At 50.9% G+C, this 19,806-nt stretch overlaps 2 protein-coding genes across 2 annotated transcripts in view; one reads left to right on the forward strand and one right to left on the reverse strand.

Moving 5' to 3' along the window:
• VPS52 (VPS52 subunit of GARP complex) overlaps window positions 1-7,048 on the reverse strand; it is a 21,881-nt gene extending 14,833 nt beyond the window's left edge. The window contains exons 1-5 of the mRNA XM_077788919.1: window positions 7,004-7,048; window positions 6,809-6,881; window positions 5,401-5,453; window positions 5,210-5,285; window positions 4,359-4,426 (exon numbers count right to left, since the gene is read on the reverse strand). Of these exons, the coding sequence (XP_077645045.1) occupies window positions 4,359-4,426; window positions 5,210-5,285; window positions 5,401-5,453; window positions 6,809-6,881; window positions 7,004-7,042 (309 nt within the window). The 5' untranslated portion in view covers window positions 7,043-7,048. The remainder of the gene's footprint in view (window positions 1-4,358; window positions 4,427-5,209; window positions 5,286-5,400; window positions 5,454-6,808; window positions 6,882-7,003) is intronic.
• On the forward strand, window positions 7,011-19,469 carry RPS18 (ribosomal protein S18). Its single transcript, XM_021547676.3, has 6 exons — window positions 7,011-7,130; window positions 9,474-9,572; window positions 11,184-11,270; window positions 15,270-15,371; window positions 19,141-19,232; window positions 19,332-19,469. Exons 1-6 carry the CDS (start codon window positions 7,128-7,130, stop codon window positions 19,405-19,407), a joined length of 459 nt encoding a protein of 152 aa, XP_021403351.1. The 5' UTR covers window positions 7,011-7,127; the 3' UTR covers window positions 19,408-19,469.
• The last annotated feature ends 337 nt before the right edge of the window (window positions 19,470-19,806 follow it).

Genomic DNA, 19,806 nt, shown 5'->3' on the forward strand with positions numbered 1-19,806 from the left:
GGATTTTTGGGGATTTTTTCCCGGGGTTTTGGGGCTTTTTTTGGCAATTTTAGGGCTTTTTTTGGGGGGTTTTGGGAGCATTTTTAGGAGATGTTGGGGCTCCTTTAGGGGGTTTTGGGGACATTTAGGGACAATTTGGGGACAATTTGAGAATTTTTGGGGATTTCTTGGGATTTTTTTCCCAGGGGCTTTAGGGGTTTTTTTGGCAATTTCTGGGCAATTTTGGGGATTTTTAGGGAGTTTTGGAGCCATTTGGGGACATTCGGGGACAATTTGGGGACATTTTGGGGCTGGGCTCTCCCAGCTCAGCGAGCTCTGGAAGGAGCCCAGCATCTCCTCCATGCGCTGCCAAAATTTGGGGATTTTTGGGGATTTTTGGAGATTTTTTTCCGGGGGTTTTGGGGCTTTTTTGGGCAATTTTGGGGCTTTTTTTGGCAATTTTAGGGCATTTTTTGGGCATTTTTTAGGGGTTTTAGGAGCGATTTTTTGGGTGTTTTGTCACTTTTTTCGGGGAGCTTGGGGACATTTGGGGACAATTTGGGGATTTTTGGGGATTTTTTGGGATTTTTTCCCAGGGTTTTGGGGCTTTTTTGGGCAATTTTAGGGCTTTTTTTGGGCAATTTTAGGGCATTTTTTAGGGGTTTTAGGAGCGATTTTTTTTGGTGTTTTCTCACTTTTTTAGGGGAGTTTGGGGATTTTTGGGATTTTTGGGGATTTTTTCCAGAGGTTTTGGGGCTTTTTTTGGCAATTTCTGGGCAATTTTGGGGATTTTTAGGGAGTTTTGGAGCCATTTGGAGCCATTTGGGGACAATTTGGGGACAATTTGGGGACATTTGGGGACAATTTGGGGCTGGGCTCTCCCAGCTCAGCGAGCTCTGGAAGGAGCCCAGCATCTCCTCCATGCGCTGCCAAAATTTGGGGACAATTTGGGGATTTTTGGGGATTTTTTTCCGGGGGTTTTGGGGCTTTTTTGGGCAATTTTGGGGCTTTTTTTGGCAATTTTAGGGCATTTTTTGGGCAATTTTAGGGCATTTTTTAGGGGTTTTAGAGCGATTTTTTTGGTGTTTTCTCACTTTTTTCGGGGAGCTTGGGGACATTTGGGGACAATTTGGGGATTTTCGGGGATTTTTTGGGATTTTTTCCCGGGGTTTTGGGGCTTTTTTTGGCAATTTTACGGCATTTTTTTGGCAATTTTAGGGCATTTTTTAGGGGTTTTAGAGCGATTTTTTGGGTGTTTTGTCACTTTTTTTGGGGAGCTTGGGGACAATTTGGGGATATTTGGGGATTCTTTGGGATTTTTTTCTGGGTGTTTTGGGGCTTTTTTTGGTAATTTTGGGGCTTTCTATGTAGAGGTTTTAGGATCATTTTTCAGGGATTTTTGGGGCTTTTTAAGGGGATTTTGGTGCCTTTGGGGGACATTTTGGGACACTTTGGGGACATTTTGGGGACAATTGGGGCCATTTTGGGGCCATTTGGGAACACCTGGGGACACCTGCGGCCATTTTGGGCCATTTTAGTGACATTTGGGGACATTTTGGTGCCCCTTGGTGCCACTTGAGGACACCTGGGGACATTTGGGGACACCTGGGGCCTCTTGGGGACAATTGAGGCCACTTGGGACAATTTTAGTGACATTTGGGGACGCTTTGGTGACACCTGGGGACATTTGGGGACAATTGAGGCCACTCAGGCACCACTTGGGGCCACTTTGGGGACATTTTGGTGCCGTTTTGGGGCCATTTGGCGACACCTGGAGACCCCTGGGAACACTTGGGGACACCTGGGGACATTTGGGGACACTTCGGAGACATTTTGGGGACATTTGGTGACACCTGGAGACCCCTGGTGACCCTTGGGGACCCCTGGTGCCACTTGGGGACATTTTGGTGCCACTTGGGGACATTTGGTGACACCTGGGGACACCTGGTGACAATTTGGGGACATTTGGTGCCATTTTGGTGCCATTTTGGGGCCATTTGGTGACACCTGGGGACACCTGGTGACAATTTGGGGACATTTGGAGCCACTTGGTGCCATTTTGGGACCATTCTGGGGCCATTTGGTGACCCCTGGTGACCCCTGGGGACCCCTGGTGCCACTTGGGGACATTTTGGGGACATTTGAGGCCATTTTGGGCCATTTTCGGGCCACCTGGGGACACCTGGTGACAATTTGTGCCCATTTGGTGCCATTTTGGTGCCACCTGGGGACATTTGGGGCCATTTTGGGCCATTTTGGGGCCACTTGGGGACACCTGGTGACACCTGGTGACAATTTGGGCCCATTTGGTGCCATTTTGGTGCCATTTGGTGACACCTGGAGACCCCTGGTGACCCTTGGGGACCCCTGGTGCCACTTGGTGCCATTTTGGTGCCACTTGGGGACATTTGGTGACACCTGGGGACACCTGGTGACAATTTGGGGACATTTGGAGCCCCTTGGTGCCATTTCGGTGCCATTTTGGGGACATTTGGCGACACCTGGTGACCCGTGGTGACCCCTGGTGCCACTTGGGGACATTTTGGGGACATTTGAGGCCATTTTGGGCCATTTTCGGGCCACCTGGGGACACCTGGTGACAATTTGGGCCCATTTGGTGCCATTTTGGGGCCATTTGGTGACACCTGGGGACACTTGGTGACAATTTGGGCCCATTTGGTGCCATTTTGGGGCCACTTGGGGACATTTGGGGCCATTTTCGGGCCACTTGGGGACACCTGGTGACACCTGGTGACAATTTGGGGACATTTGGAGCTCCTTGGTGCCATTTTGGTGCCATTTTGGTGCCATTTGGTGACACCTGGAGACCCCTGGAGACCCCTGGTGCCACTTGGGGACATTTTGGTGCCATTTGGGGACATTTTGGGGACATTTGGTGACACCTGGGGACACTTGGTGACAATCTGGGGACATTTGGAGCTCCTTGGTGCCATTTTGGTGCCATTTTGGGGCCATTTGGCGACACCTGGTGACCCGTGGTGACCCCTGGTGCCACTTGGGGACATTTTGGGGACATTTTGGGGACATTTTGGGCCATTTTCGGGCCACCTGGGGACACCTGGTGACAATTTGTGCCCATTTGGTGCCATTTTGGTGCCACTTGGGGACATTTTGGGGACATTTGGGGCCATTTGGGGCCATTTTCGGGACACCTGGGGACACCTGGTGACAATTTGGGGACATTTGGTGCCATTTTGAGGCCATTTGGTGACACCTGGGGACACTTGGTGACAATTTGGGGACATTTGGAGCTCCTTGGTGCCATTTTGGGACCATTCTGGGGCCATTTGGTGACCCCTGGAGACCCCTGGTGACCCTTGGGGACCCGTGGTGCCACTTGGGGACATTTTGGTGCCACTTGGGGACATTCTGGGGACATTTGGTGACACCTGGGGCCATTTTGTTCCCACTTGGTGACACTTCGGGGACATTTGGTGACACCTGGGGACACTTTGGGGACAATTGAGGCCACTCAGGTGCCATTTTGGGCCATTTTGGGCCATTTGGAGACACTTGGGGACACCTGGGGGACACTTGGTGACAATTTGTGCCCATTTGGTGCCATTTTGGTGCCACTTGGGGACATTTTGGGGACATTTGGGGCCATTTTGGGCCATTTTCGGGCCACCTGGGGACACCTGGTGACAATTTGGGCCCATTTGGTGCCATTTTGGTGCCATTCTGGGGCCATTTGGTGACACCTGGGGACACTTGGTGACAATTTGGGGACATTTGGTGCCATTTTGGTGCCACTTGGGGACATTTGGGGCCATTTTCGGGCCACTTGGGGACACCTGGTGACACCTGGTGACAATCTGGGGACATTTGGAGCTCCTTGGTGCCATTTTGGTGCCATTTTGGTGCCATTTGGCAACACCTGGTGACCCGTGGTGACCCCTGGTGCCACTTGGGGACATTTTGGGGACATTTGGGGACATTTGGGGCCATTTTCGGGCCACCTGGGGACACCTGGTGACAATTTGGGCCCATTTGGTGCCATTTTGGTGCCACTTGGGGACATTTGGTGACACCTGGGGACACTTGGTGACAATTTGGGGACATTTGGAGCCCCTTGGTGCCATTTTGGGACCATTCTGGGGCCATTTGGTGACCCCTGGTGACCCCTGGTGCCACTTGGGGACATTTTGGTGCCACTTGGGGACATTTTGGGGACATTTGGTGACACCTGGGGACACCTGGTGACAATTTGGGGACATTTGGAGCCCCTTGGTGCCATTTTGGTGCCATTTTGGTGCCATTTGGTGACACCTGGTGACCCGTGGTGACCCCTGGTGCCACTTGGGGACATTTTGGGGACATTTTGGGGACATTTGGGGACATTTGGGGCCAGCACTGACCTCCAGGATGGCGTCGCAGGCGCTGATCTGGTTGTGGAGCTCCGCGATGTTCTCGCTCTCCCGGATGTCTGAGACGTCAAGGGACACTTGGGGACAAATTTGGGGACATTTGGGGACATTTTGGGGACATTTGGGGACATTTTGGGGATGAATTTTTGGGGATTTGGGGGCGTTTTGGGGCATTTTGAGGCGGTTTTGGGGCATTTTTGGGTGTTTGGTGACACTTTGGGGACATCGGGGACACCCTGGGGACACCTTGGGGACATTTTGGGGACACGTTTTGGAGCCAAATTTGGGGATTTTGGTGCTGAATTTGGGGATTTTGGTGCCAAATTTGGGGATTTTGGTGCCGAATTTGGGGATTTTGGAGCCAAATTTGGGGTATTTGGAGCCAAATTTGGGGATTTTGGAGCCAAATTTGGGGGATTTTGGAGCCAAATTTGGGGAATTTGGAGCCAAATTTGGGGATTTTAGAAATTTGGGGATTTTGGAGCCAAATGTGGGGATTTTGGAGCCAAATTTGGGGATTTTCGGGGATTGCGCCCTTGGGGACATTGGGGACATTTTGGGGACATTTTGGGGACACCTTGGAGACAAATTTTTTGGGATTTTGGGGTGTTTTGGGGCATCTTGAGGCAATTTTGGGTCATTTTGAGGCAATTTTGGGTCATTTTGAGGCAGTTTTGGGTCATTTTGAGGCGGTTTTGGGGAATCTTGAGGCGGTTTTGGGGCATTTTGAGGCAGTTTTGGGGCATTTTTGGGGGTTTGGTGACACTGGGACACTTCTGGGACACTTCGGGGACATTTGGGGACATTTTGGGACAAATTCTGGGGACAATTTTGGGGGATACAGTCCTGGATCGAGGCCCTCTCCACCTCCTGCAGCTCCAGCTCCACCTGCCGGGAATACTGGCGCAGGTCCACGCCCTGAAAGGGAAATTTGGGGAGTTTTGGGACATTTTGGGGACTTTTGGGGATTTTTGGGGATTTTTTTGGGATTTTTGGGGATATTTTGGGGATATTTTGGGGAGGAGCCACTCACGGTCTGCAGCGCCTCCTGCACCAGGGCGTCCTCCAGGTTCTGCTGGATGTGCACTGGGAAAAATGGGAAAAATTGGGAAAAATGGGAAAAAATTGGGGAAAAACGGGAAGAATCGGGGAAAAATTGGGGGAAAATTGGGTAAAATTGGGGAAAAATTGGGGAAAAATTGGGGAAAAATTGGGGACAATGGGAAAAATTGGGGAAAAATGGGAAAAATTGGGGGAAAATAAGAAAAATTGGGGAAATATTGGGAAAAATGGGAAAAATTGGGGGAAAATTGGGAAAAATGGGAAAAAATTGGGGAAAATGAGAAAAAATTGGGGAAAACAGGAAAAATTGGGAGAAATGGGAAAAATTGGGGAGAAACAGGAAAAAATTGGGGTAATGGCCCCGCCCCCTCATTACGCATTAATAACCCTGTCTCCCTAATGACCACACCCCCTCATTAAGCATTAATGACCCTGTCCCCTTAATGGCCACGCCCCCTCATTAAGTATTAACGACCTTTTCCCCATAATGGCCACGCCCCCTCATTAAGCATTAATGACTGTCTCCCTAATAACCACGCCACCTCATTAAGCATTAATGACCCTGTCCCTGTAATGGCCCCGCCCCCTCATTAAGGACTAATGACCCTATCCCCATAATGGCCATGCCCCCTCATTAAGCATTAATGACCTTTTCCCCATAATGGCCATGCCCCCTCATTAAGTATTAATGACCTTTTCCCCATAATGGCCATGCCCCCTCATTAAGCATTAATGACCTTTTCCCCATAATAGCCACGCCCCCTCATTAAGTATTAATGACCCTGTCCCCATAATAGCCATGCCCCCTCATTAAGTATTAACGACCTTTTCCCCATAATAGCCACGCCCCCTCATTAAGTATTAATGACCTTTTCCCCATAATAGCCACGCCCCCTCATTAAGCATTAATGGCCCTGCCCCCTTAATGGCCACGCCCCCTCATTAAGTATTAATGACCTTTTCCCCATAATAGCCACACCCCCTCATTAAGAATTAATGACCTTTTCCCCATAATGGCCACGCCCCCTCATTAAGCATTAATGACTGTCTCCCTAATAACCACGCCACCTCATTAAGAATTAATGACCCTGTCCTGTAATGACCACGCCTCCTCATTAAGCATTAAAGACCCTGTCTCCCTAATAACCACGCCCCCTCATTAAGCATTAATTACCCCATTCCCTGCCATGGCCCCGCCCCTCCCCTTGACCCCGCTCCCTCATTGGCCCGCCCCTCCCTTGGCCCCGCCCCTTTCCTTGACCCCGCTCCCTCATTGGCCCGCCCCTCCCCTTGGCCCCGCCCCTTTTCATTGACCCCGCTCCCTCATTGGCCCGCCCCTCCCTTGGCCCCGCCCCTTTCCCTGGCCCCGCCCCTCTCACCGTCCAGCTCCGCCCCCTCCAGCTCCAGCTCCTCCTCCAGCTCCGCCTCCAGCGGCGCCTCCATCGCCGCCCCCTGCGGCACAGCGGCCCCGGTGAGCGCCTAACGCCGACCCCTGGCGGCTCCTCCCAAAAAACCCCAAAACCGCCCCAAAAAAACCCCCAAAAACCCTCCCGGGATCCCCCCTCCCCTCAAACCTCCCCCGCCGCCGGCGCCACCTCCGCCTGCGCCGCCATCTTGCCGAGGCGCGGCGCGTGACGTCACTTCCGCTTTCTCCCCCTCCTTCTTCCTCTCCGGCACAGCCCCGCGCCGGCCGCAGCCATGGTGAGCTCCGGGCGGCATCCGCCGCCATCGGCGAGCGGGGCGGGCGGCGGGCGGCGAGGAGGGCGCGGGGCGATGGCGGCGGCGCCGGGGGAGGCGGCGGGGCGGGAAGGGCGCGGCGGAGAGCGGCGATGGCGGCGGCAGGGAGGCCAATGTCCGACCCCCCCCCCCCCCCCGCCATCTCTCCTCAGGTGTCATGGCGGCCCTCGCGCCCCTCACGGCGCGCTCGGCGCGAATCGGCCCCAAAATGTCCCACAAAATGTCCCACAAAATGTCCCCAAAGAGGCCGGAATTGTCCCAAACCGCCCCGAAAATGTCCCCGAGCCCTTAAACTGTCCCAAATCCCTTTCCGCGTGTCCTCGATCCCCTCAAAACTGCCCCAAATCCCCTCAAAAGTGGCTCCAAGTCTGGGCAAAGGGACTCAAAATCCCCCAGAATTGTCCCCAAGTCACTAAAAGTGTCCCCAAAATGTCCCCAAATCCCTTTCAAATGTCCCAAATCCCTTTCAAATGTCCCCAAGTTCCTAAAAGTGTCCCCAAAATGTCTCAAATCCCTCTCAAATGTACCCAAATCCCTCAAAATCTCCCCAAAGTGTCCCAAATCCCTTTCAAATGTCCCCAAGTTTGTAAAAGTGTCCCCAAAATGTCCCAAATCCCTTTCCATGTGTCCCTAAGTCCATAAAAGTGTCCCCAAAACCCTTTCAAATGTCCCCAAGTCCCTTAAAGTGTCCCCAAAATGTCACAAATCCCTTTCAAATGTACTCAAATCCCTAAAACTGTCCCCAAAATGTCCCCAATCCCTTTCCAAGTGTTCCTAAATCACTAAAAGTGTCCCCAAAATGTCCCAAATCCCTTTCCAAGTGTCCCCAAATCCCTAAAAATGTCCCCAAAATGTCCCCAAGTCTCTTTTAAATGTCCCCAACTCTCTAAGTGTCTCCAAAATGTCCCAAATCCCTTTCAAATGTACCCAAATCCCTAAAAGTGTCCCCAAAATGTCCCCAATCCCTTTCCAAGTGTCCCTAAATCGCTAAAAGTGTCCCCAAAATGCCCCAAATCTTTTTCAAATGTCCCCAAGTCCCTAGAAGTGTCCCCAAAATGTCCCCAAGTTTCTTTCAAATGTCCCCAAATCCCTTTCAAATGTCCCTAAACCCCTAAAAGTGTCCCCAAAATGCCCCAAATCCCTTTCCAAGCGTCCCAAATCCCCCCGAAAGTGTCCCCAAGGTGTCCCCAAGCCCCTCCAGGTGTCCCCAGCCCCCCCAAATCCGCCTGAAATTCTCCTCGATCCCCCCAAAAACCATCCCGGGGCTGTCCCCAAGTGTCCCCAGATGTCGCCAAGTGTCCCCTCAGTCCCTGGTGATCCCCAGTGTCCCCCTCATGTCCCCACTGTCCCCTCGGTGTCCCCAATGTCCCCTCACTGTCCCCACTGTCCCCTCACTGTCCCCGCAGTCCCTGGTGCTCCCCAATGTCCCCATTGATGTCCCCAATGTCCCCTTGGTGTGATCCCAGTGTCCCCTCGGTCCCTGCTGTCCCCAATGTCCCTGCTGATGTCCCCACCGTCCCCTCGGTGTCCCCAATGTCCCCTCAGTCCCTGCTGTCCCCAATGTCCCCTCACTGTCCTTGATGTCCCCAATGTCCCCTTGATGTCCCCAGTGTCCCCAATGTCCCCTCACTGTCCCCAATGTCCCCTCACTGTCCCCATTGATGTCCCCTCAGTCCCTGCTGTCCCCGATGTCCCCTCACTGTCCCCAATGTCCTTAATGTCCCCTCGGTGTCCCCACAGTCACTCGTGATCCCCTCAGTTCCTGCTGTCCCCGATGTCCCCAATGTCCCCTCACTGTCCCCAATGTCCCCTCACTGTCCCCGATGTCCCCTCACTGTCCCCAATGTCCCATCACTCCCCAGTGTTCCCTCACTGTCCCCACTGTCCCCTCATTGTCCCCTCGCTGTCCCCAATGTCCCCTTGGTGTCCCCTTGGTGTCCCCAATGTCCCCTCACTGTCCCCAGTGTCCCTGATGTCCCCTCACTGTCCCCGATGTCGCCTCGGTGTCCCCAGTGTCCCCAATGTTCCCTCACTGTCCCTGATGTCCCCTCACTGTCCCCAGTGTCCCCAATGTCCCCTCGGTGTCCCCTCACTGTCCCCAATGTCCCCTCGATGTCCCCTCACTGTCCCCAATGTCCCCTCGGTGTCCCCTCGGTGTCCCCAATGTCCCCTCGGTGTCCCCTCGGTGTCCCCGCAGTCTCTGGTGATCCCCTCTGTCCCTGCTGTCCCCGATGTCCCCTCGGTGTCCCCTCGATGTCCCCTCGGTGTCCCCAATGTCCCCTCGGTGTCCCCTCGGTGTCCCCGCAGTCTCTGGTGATCCCCGAGAAGTTCCAGCACATCCTGCGGGTGCTGAACACCAACATCGACGGGCGGCGCAAGATCGCCTTCGCCATCACCGCCATCAAGGTGACACCGCGGGGACACCGCGGGGACAGGGACACAGACACCGTGGGGACAGGGACGGGGACACTGACAGAGACACTGCGGGCACAGGGATGGGGACACCGTGGGGACAGGGATGGGGACACCGTGGGGACAGGGACAGGGACACCGCGGGGACAGGGATGGGGACACTGCGGGGACACTGCGGGGACAGGGACACAGACACCGTGGGGACAGGGACACAGACACCGTGGGGACAGGGATGGGGACACCGCGGGGACAGGGATGGGGACACTGACAGAGACACCGCGGGGACAGGGATGGGGACACCGTGGGGACAGGGATGGGGACAGGGACAGAGACACTGACAGAGACACTGTGGGGACAGGGATGGGGACACTGACAGAGACACCGTGGGGACAGGGACGGGGACAGGGACAGGGGCACTGTGGGGACACTGACGGGGACAGGGACAGGGACACCGTGGGGACAGGGATGGGGACACCATGGGGATAGCGACAGGGACACCGTGGGGACAGTGACACAGACACCACGGGGACACCGTGGGGACAGTGACAGGGACACTGTGGGGACAGTGACACAGACACCATGGGGACACCGTGGGGACAGTGACAGGGACACTGTGGGGACAGGGACGAGGACACTGTGGGGACAGTGACACAGACACCATGGGGACACTGACAGGGGATTGGGGACACTTTGGTGGTAGTCTGAGGGGGTTGGGGACACTGACAGGGGGATGGGGACACTGACAGGGACACCGTGGGGACAGGGATGGGGACACCATGGGGATAGTGACAGGGACACCGTGGGGACAGTGACAGGGACACTGTGGGGACAGTGACAGGGACACTGTGGGGACAGGGACGAGGACACTGTGGGGACAGTGACACAGACACCATGGGGACACTGACAGGGGATTGGGGACACTTTGGTGGTAGTCTGAGGGGGCTGGGGACACTGACAGGGGGATGGGGACACGATTGGGGACACTGCCAGGGACACCGTGGGGACAGGGATGGAGGCACCACGGGGACAGGGACGGGGACAGGGACGGGGACACCGTGGGGACAGGGATGGGGACACTGGCAGGGACACCGTGGGGACACCGACAGGGAATTGGGGACACGATTGGGGACAATGCCAGGGGATGGGGACACTGCCAGGGGGTTGGGGACACGATTGGGGACACTGCCAGGGGGGTGGTGACACTGCCAGGGTGGTGATGACACTGCCACGGGGTTGGGGACACGATTGGGGACAATGCCAGGGGGGTGGTGACACTGCCAGGGGGTTGGGGACACGATTGGGGACAATGCCAGGGGGGTGGTGACACTGCCACGGGGTTGGGGACACGATTGGGGACAATGCCAGGGGGATGGTGACACTGCCACGGTGGTGGTGACACTGCCACGGGGTTGGGGACACGATTGGGGACACAGCTGTGGGGTGGTGACACTGCCAGCATTGGGGACACTTCGGTGACACTCTGAGGGGGTTGGGGACACTTTTGAGGGCCATGGTGACACCTGGAGGGGTTTGGGGACACCTCGGTGGCCTTGCGGGGCTGCCACCCCGTTTTTGTCACCGTTGTCACCCCGTTTGTCCCCGCAGGGCGTGGGGCGGCGCTACGCCCACGTGGTGCTGCGCAAGGCCGACATCGACCTGACCAAGCGCGCCGGGGAGCTCACCGAGGACGAGGTGGCACCTTGGGGACATCTGGGGACACTTTGGGGACACCTTGGGGACACTTTGGGGACACCTTGGGGACAATTCCAGAGGGTTTGGGGACAATTCCAGGGGGTTTTGGGGAGGTTTGGAGTGGATTTGGCTCCGACATCGACCTGACCAAACACGTCAGGAGCTCACCGAGGACGAGGTGGCACCTTGGGGACATCTGGGGACACTTTGGGGACACTTTGGGGACAATTCCAGAGGGTTTGGGGACAATTCCAGAGGGTTTGGGGACAATTCCAGGGGTTTTGGGGAGGTTTGATGGGGTTTTGGGGAGGTTTGGAGTGGATTTGGGGCCGACATCGACCTGACCAAGCGCGCCGGGGAGCTCACCGAGGACGAGGTGGCACCTTGGGGACATCTGGGGACACTTGGGGACACCTTGGGGACACTTTGGGGACAATTCTGGGGGGTTTGGGGACAATTCCTGGGGGTTTGGGGACAATTCCAGGGGTTTTGGGGAGGTTTGATGGGGTTTTGGGGAGGCTTGGAGTGGATTTGGGTCCGACATCGACCTGACCAAACACGTCAGGAGCTCACCGAGGACGAGGTGGCACCTTGGGGACATCTGGGGACACTTTGGGGACACTTTGGGGACAATTCCAGAGGGTTTGGGGACAATTCCAGAGGGTTTGGGGACAATTCCAGGGGTTTTGGGGAGGTTTGATGGGGTTTTGGGGAGGTTTGGAGTGGATTTGGGTCCGACATCGACCTGGCCAAGCGCGCCGGGGAGCTCACCGAGGACGAGGTGGCACCTTGGGGACATCTGGGGACACCTTGGGGACAATTCTGGGGGGTTTGGGGACAATTCCAGGGGATTTGGGGTGGTTTGAGGGGTTTTTGGGGAGGTTTGAGGGGGTTTTGGGGAGGTTTGGAGTGGATTTGGGTCCGACATCGACCTGGCCAAGCGCGCCGGGAGCTCACCGAGGACGAGGTGGCACCTTGGGGACACTTTGGGGACAATTTGGGGACATTTTTGGTGGCCATGGGGACACTTTGGGGCCATTTTGGGATTTTTTGGTGATGATTTTTGTGCTATTTGAGCCATTTTTGGTGTTATTTGGGTGCACATTTTGAGTTTTTTGCCCCAGTTTTGGGTTTCTCTGTCCCGCTGTTTTTTGGGACACTTTGGTGACATTTTGGTGACAATTTGGGGACATTTTGGGGACACTTTGGGGACACTTTGGGCTGAGTTTTGAGCCATTTTTTGTGCTATTTCAGCCATTTTTTCTGCGATTCAGGTGCAGTTTTTTGGGGGTTTTTGCCCCAATTTTGACATTTTCAGTCCCACTGTTTTTTGGGACACTTTGGGGACATTTTGGGGACAATTTGGGGACAATTTGGGCTGTTTTGGGCCATTTTTTGTGCTATTTCATCCATTTTTTCTGTGATTCAGGTCCAGTTTTTGGGTTTTTTTGCCCCAATTTTGACATTTTCTGTCCCACTGTTTTTTGGGATAATTTGGGGACATTTTGGGGACATTTTTGGTGGCCATGGGGACACTTTGGGGCCATTTTGGGATTTTTTGGTGTTCATTTTTATGCTCTTTGAGCCATTTTTGGCATTATTTGGGTGCACTTTTGGGGTTTTTTGCCCCAATTTTGGGTTTCTCTGTCCCGCTGTTTTTTGGGACACTTTGGGGACAATTTGGGGACAATTTGGGCTGTTTTGAGCCATTTTTTGTGCTATTTCAGCCATTTTTTCTGCGATTCAGGTGCAGATTTTGGGTTTTTTTGCCCCAATTTTGACGTTTTCTGTCCCGCTGTTTTTTGGGACAATTTGGGGACATTTTGGGGACAATTTGGGGACATTTTGGGCTGAGTTTTGAGCCATTTTTTGTGCTATTTCAGCCATTTTTTCTTCAATTCAGGTGCAGATTTTGGGTTTTTTTGCCCCAATTTTGACGTTTTCTGTCCCGCTGTTTTTTGGGACACTTTGGTGACAATTTGGTGACAATTTGGGGACACTTTGGGCTGTTTTGAGCCATTTTTTGTGCTATTTCAGCCATTTTTTCTGCGATTCAGGTGCAGTTTTTTGGGGGTTTTTGCCCCAATTTTGACATTTTCAGTCCCACTGTTTTTTGGGACACTTTGGGGACATTTTGGGGACAATTTGGGGACATTTTGAGGACACTTTGGGGACATTTTGAGGACACTTTGGGCTGTTTTGGGCCATTTTTTGTGCTATTTCAGCCATTTTTTCTGTGATTCAGGTCCAGTTTTTGGGTTTTTTTGCCCCAATTTTGACATTTTCTGTCCCACTGTTTTTTGGGATAATTTGGGGACATTTTGGGGACATTTTTGGTGGCCGTGGAGACACTTTGGGGCCATTTTGGGATTTTTTGGTGTTCATTTTTATGCTCTTTGAGCCATTTTTGGCATTATTTGGGTGCACTTTTTTGGTTTTTTGTCCCAATTTTGGGTTTCTCTGTCCTGTTTTTTGGGACACTTTGGGGACACTTTGGGGACAATTTGGGGACATTTTGGGGACATTTTGGGGACATTTTGGGGACATTTTGGGGACACTTTGGGCTGAGTTTTGAGCCATTTTTTGTGCTATTTCATCCATTTTTTCTGTGATTCAGGTCCAGTTTTTTGGGCTTTTTTGCCCCAATTTTGACATTTTCTGTCCCGCTGTTTTTTGGGACAATTTGGGGACATTTTGGGGATATTTTGGGGACATTTTGGGGACATTTTGGGGACAATTTGGGGACAATTTGGGCTGTTTTGAGCCATTTTTTGTGCTATTTCAGCCATTTTTTCTGCGATTCAGGTGCAGATTTTGGGTTTTTTTGCCCCAGTTTTGACATTTTCTGTCCCGCTGTTTTTTGGGACACTTTGGGAACATTTTGGGGACAATCTGGGGACACTTTGGGCTGTTTTGGGCCATTTTTTGTGCTATTTCATCCATTTTTTCTGCGATTCAGGTGCAGTTTTTGGGTTTTTTTGCCCCAATTTTGACATTTTCTGTCCCGATGTTTTTTGGGACACTTCGGGAACATTTTGGGGACACTTTGGGCTGAGTTTTGAGCCATTTTTTGTTGTATTTCGTATTTCATCCATTTTTTCTGCGATTCAGGTGCAGTTTTTTGGGGGTTTTTGCCCCAATTTTGACATTTTCTGTCCAGCTGTTTTTTGGGACACTTTGGGGACATTTTGGGGACATTTTGGGGACACTTTGGGCTGTTTTGGGCCATTTTTTGTGCTATTTCAGCCATTTTTTCTGCGATTCAGGTGCAGATTTTGGGTTTTTTTGCCCCAGTTTTGACATTTTCTGTCCCGCTGTTTTTTGGGACACTTTGGGAACATTTTGGGGACAATCTGGGGACACTTTGGGCTGTTTTGGGCCATTTTTTGTGCTATTTCAGCCATTTTTTCTGCGATTCAGGTGCAGTTTTTGGGGTTTTTGCCCCAATTTTGACATTTTCTGTCCAGCTGTTTTTTGGGACAATTTGGGGATAATTTGGGGACACTTTGGGCTGAGTTTTGAGCCATTTTTTGTGCTATTTCAGCCATTTTTTCTGCAATTCAGGTGCAGATTTTGGGGTTTTTGCCCCAATTTTGACATTTTCTGTCCCGCTGTTTTTTGGGACACTTTGGGGACATTTTGGGGACAGTTTGGGGACACTTTGGGCTGAGTTTTGAGCCATTTTTTGTGCTATTTCAGCCATTTTTTCTGCGATTCAGGTGCAGTTTTGGGGGTTTTTTGCCCCAATTTTGACATTTTCTGTCCCACTGTTTTTTGGGACACTTTGGGAACATTTTGGGGACAATCTGGGGACACTTTGGGCTGAGTTTTGAGCCATTTTTTGTGCTATTTCAGCCATTTTTTCTGCCATTCAGGTGCAGTTTTTGGGGTTTTTTGCCCCAATTTTGACATTTTCTGTCCCGCTGTTTTTTGGGACAATTTGGGGACAATTTGGGGACATTTTGGGGACCCTGTGACATCCGTGTCCCCTGTCCCCAGGTGGAGAGGGTGATCACCATCATGCAGAACCCCCGGCAGTACAAAATCCCCGACTGGTTCCTCAACAGGCAGAAGGACGTCAAGGACGGCAAATACTCCCAGGTGTGTCCCAAAATCTCCCAAATTTTCCCCAAAACGTCCCCCCAAAACGTCCCCTGGCTGCCACACCTCCCCCAACTCCTTTTCCCCCATTTCCCCTTTTTTATCCCCATTTTCCCCTCTACTTTTCTCATTATTTTGCATTTTACGCCCATTTTTCCTGCCTTTATTTTCATTTTTTCTCCACGTTTTTCTCTTTTTTTCCCCTTTACTTCATGTTTTTTACAATTTTACCACAATTTCCCCCCATTTTTTCAAATTTTCTCCCCATTTTATCCTCATTTTTTCCCATTTCCCAATTTTTCCCAATTTCCACATTTCTCCTTCCATTTCCCCCCATTTTTTCCCATTTCTCCCCCATTTTTTCCCATTTTCCCCCTTTTTTCTCAATTTCCCCCATTTTCCCCAATTTTTTTCCCATTTTTCCCCCATTTCTCCACAATTTCCCCAGTTTTTCCCCAATTTCCCCCATTTTCCCCCTTTTTTTCCCATTTCTTCCCTTTTTTCTCAATTTTCCCCATTTCTCCCCCATTTTTTCTCATTTCCCCCATTTTTCCCCAATTTCTCCACAATTTCCCCATTTCCCCCCATTTTTTTCCCATTTCCCCCATTTTTCCCCTATTTCCCCCCATTTTTCCCCATTTCTCCCCCATTTTTTCCCCTTTTCCCCCTTTTCCCCATTTCCTCCCTTTTTTCTCAATTTCCCCCATTTCTCCCCTCATTTTTCCCATTTCTCCCCATTTTTCCCCCATTTCTCCACAATTTTCCCATTTTTTCCCCGTTTTTTCCCATTTCCCCAATTTTTCACAATTTCTCAATTTTTTCCCTATTTTTCCCCCATTTCCCCCATTTCTCCCTCATTTTTTCCCATTTTCCCCCTTTCCTCCCTTTTTTCTCAATTTCCCCCATTTCTCCCCCCCTTTTTCCCATTTTCCCCAATTTTCTTCCAATTCCCCCCCTTGTTTTTCCCAATTTCACTCCAATTTTCCCATTTCCTCCCTAAATTTGCCCAATTTTCTCCCATGTCTCCCCCCATTTTTTTCCCCCCCGTTTTCCCAATTTTCACTCCAATTTTCCCATTTCCCCCGAATTTTCCCAAATTTCCCCAATTTTTTCCCATTCCCCCCCCTTTTTTCCCCTCTATTTTTCCCAATTTCATGTTTTTTTCCTTTTCCCCTGTTTTTCCCAATTTCCCCCATTTTTCCCTTTTCCCATTTCCCCATTTTCCCCAATTTCCCCCCATTTTTCTCCCTGTTTTTCCCAATTTCACTCTGAATTTTCCCATTTCCCCCCCAAATTTCCCCAATTTTTTCCCGTTTCCCCCATTTTTTCTCCAATTTTCCCAATTTCTCCCATTCTCCCACCCGTTTTCCCCCCTTTTTTCCCATTTTTCCAGTTTCCCCCATTTTTCCCAATTTTTCTCCCTGTTTTTCCCAATTTCACTCCAATTTTCCCATTTCCTCCCCAAATTTCCCCAAATTTCCCCGAATTTGCCCAAATTTGCCCAAATTTTCCCCATTTCCCAGGTCCTGGCCAACGGGCTGGACACCGTTTTACCTCATTTTCCCCCAATTTTCCCCATTTTTTCCCATTTCCTCCCCAAATTTTCCCCAAATTCCACCAAATTTCCCCAAATTTTCCCCAAATTTCCCCGAATTTGCCCAAATTTGCCCAAATTTTCCCCATTTCCCAGGTGCTGGTCAATGGGCTTGGACAACATTTTACCTCATTTTCCCCCAATTTTTCCCCATTTTTTCCCATTTCCTCCCCAAATTTTCCCCAAATTTCCCCAAATTTTCCCCAAATTACCCGAATTTGCCCAAATTTGCCCAAATTTTCCCCATTTCCCAGGTCCTGGCCAATGGGCTGGACAACGTTTTACCTCATTTTCCCCCAATTTTTCCCCATTTTTTCCCATTTCCTCCCCAAATTTTCCCCAAATTCCACCAAATTTCCCCAAATTTTCCCCGAATTTGCCCAAATTTCCCCAAATTTTCCCCATTTCCCAGGTCCTGGCCAACGGGCTGGACAACATTTTACCTCATTTTCCCCCAATTTTTCCCCATTTTTTCCCATTTCCTCCCCAAATTTTCCCCAAATTCCACCAAATTTCCCCAAATTTTCCCCAAATTCCCCGAATTTGCCCAAATTTGCCCAAATTTTCCCCATTTCCCAGGTGCTGGCCAACGGGCTTGGACAACTTTTTACCTCATTTTCCCCCAATTTTTCCCCATTTTTTCCCATTTCCTCCCCAAATTTTCCCATTTCCTCCCCAAATTTTCCCCAAATTTCCCCAAATTCCACCAAATTTCCCCGAATTTCCCCAAATTTGCCCAAATTTTCCCCATTTCCCAGGTCCTGGCCAATGGGCTGGACAACGTTTTACCTCATTTTCCCCCGATTTTCCCCATTTCCTCCCCAAATTTTCCCCAAATTTCCCCAAATTCCACCAAATTCCACCAAATTTCCCCGAATTTGCCCGAATTTGCCCAAATTTTCCCCATTTCCCAGGTCCTGGCCAATGGGCTTGGACAACATTTTACCTCTTTTTCCCCCCATTTTCCCCCATTTTTTCCCATTTCCTCCCCAAATTCCACCAAATTTCCCCAAATTTTCCCCAACTTTCCCTGAATTTGCCCAAATTTCCCCAAATTTTCCCCATTTCCCAGGTCCTGGCCAACGGGCTGGACAACATTTTACCTCATTTTCCCCCCATTTTCCCCCATTTTTTCCCATTTCCTCCCCAAATTTTCCCCAAATTTCCCCAAATTTTCCCCAAATTTCCCCAAATTTTCCCCAAATTACCCGAATTTGCCCAAATTTGCCCAAATTTTCCCCATTTCCCAGGTCCTGGCCAATGGGCTGGACAACGTTTTACCTCATTTTCCCCCAATTTTCCCCCAATTTTTCCCATTTCCTCCCCAAATTTTCCCCAAATTCCACCAAATTTCCCCGAATTTGCCCAAATTTGCCCAAATTTCCCCAAATTTTCCCCATTTCCCAGGTGCTGGCCAACGGGCTGGACAACGTTTTACCTCTTTTTCCCCCAATTTTTCCCCATTTATTCCCATTTCCTCCCCAAATTTCCCCAAATTTTCCCCGTTTTCCAGGTCCTGGCCAACGGGCTGGACAACGTTTTACCTCATTTTCCCCCAATTTTCCCCCATTTTTTCCCATTTCCTCCCCAATTTTTCCCCAAATTTCCCCAAATTCCACCAAATTTCCTCAAATTTCCCCAAATTTCCCCAAATTTTCCCCATTTCCCAGGTCCTGGCCAACGGGCTTGGACAACGTTTTACCTCATTTTCCCCCAATTTTCCCCCATTTTTTCCCATTTCCTCCCCAAATTTTCCCCAAATTTTCCCCAAATTTCCCCAAATTTTCCCCAAATTTCCCCAAATTTGCCCAAATTTGCCCAAATTTTCCCCATTTCCCAGGTCCTGGCCAACGGGCTTGGACAACATTTTACCTCATTTTCCCCCAATTTTTCCCCATTTTTTCCCATTTCCTCCCCAAATTTCCCCAAATTCCACCAAATTTCCCCCAAATTTCCCCGAATTTGCCCAAATTTGCCCAAATTTTCCCCATTTCCCAGGTGCTGGCCAATGGGCTGGACAACGTTTTACCTCATTTTCCCCCAATTTTCCCCCATTTCCTCCCCAAATTTTCCCCAAATTTCCCCAAATTCCACCAAATTTCCCCAAATTCCACCAAATTTCCCCGAATTTGCCCAAATTTGCCCAAATTTGCCCAAATTTTCCCCATTTCCCAGGTGCTGGCCAACGGGCTGGACAACAAACTGCGCGAGGACCTGGAGCGCCTGAAGAAAATCCGCGCCCACCGCGGCCTGCGCCACTTTTGGGGGTAAATCCGGGGATTTTGGGAAAATCCCGACTGAAATCCACAATTTTTGCCCCAAATTTTCCCGAATTCCCCGGAATTCACCCCGATTTTTCCCCGCAGGCTGAGGGTGCGGGGGCAGCACACCAAGACCACCGGGCGCCGCGGAAGAACCGTCGGCGTCTCCAAGAAAAAATGAGGAGAAAAAGGGGAAATTGGGGAATTTCGGGAATGCCGGGAATAAAAGAGGAGAATTCGGGAGAGTGTGAGTGGAGTTTTGGGGGGAAAACGGGGGGAAATGGGAAAAATGGGAAATAATGAGGAAAAATGGGGAAAAATGAGGAACAAAATGTGGAAAATTAAGGGGAAAATTGAGGGGAAAATGGGAGAAAATGAGGGGAAAAATGGGGAAATTTGGGAAAATTTGGGGAAAATGGGAAAATTGGAGTGAAATTGGGAAAAATGGGGGAGAAAATGAGAAAATGGGGAAAAAATGAGGGGAGAAATGGGAAAAACAAGGGGGGGAAATGGGAGGAAATTGGGCGAATTTGGGGAAATTTGGGGAGGAAATGGGAAAATTGGAACAAAAATTGGGGAA

Source organism: Lonchura striata, chromosome 29 (assembly GCF_046129695.1).
Source record: "Lonchura striata isolate bLonStr1 chromosome 29, bLonStr1.mat, whole genome shotgun sequence".
In the NCBI taxonomy this organism is placed as follows: Eukaryota; Metazoa; Chordata; class Aves; order Passeriformes; family Estrildidae; genus Lonchura; species Lonchura striata.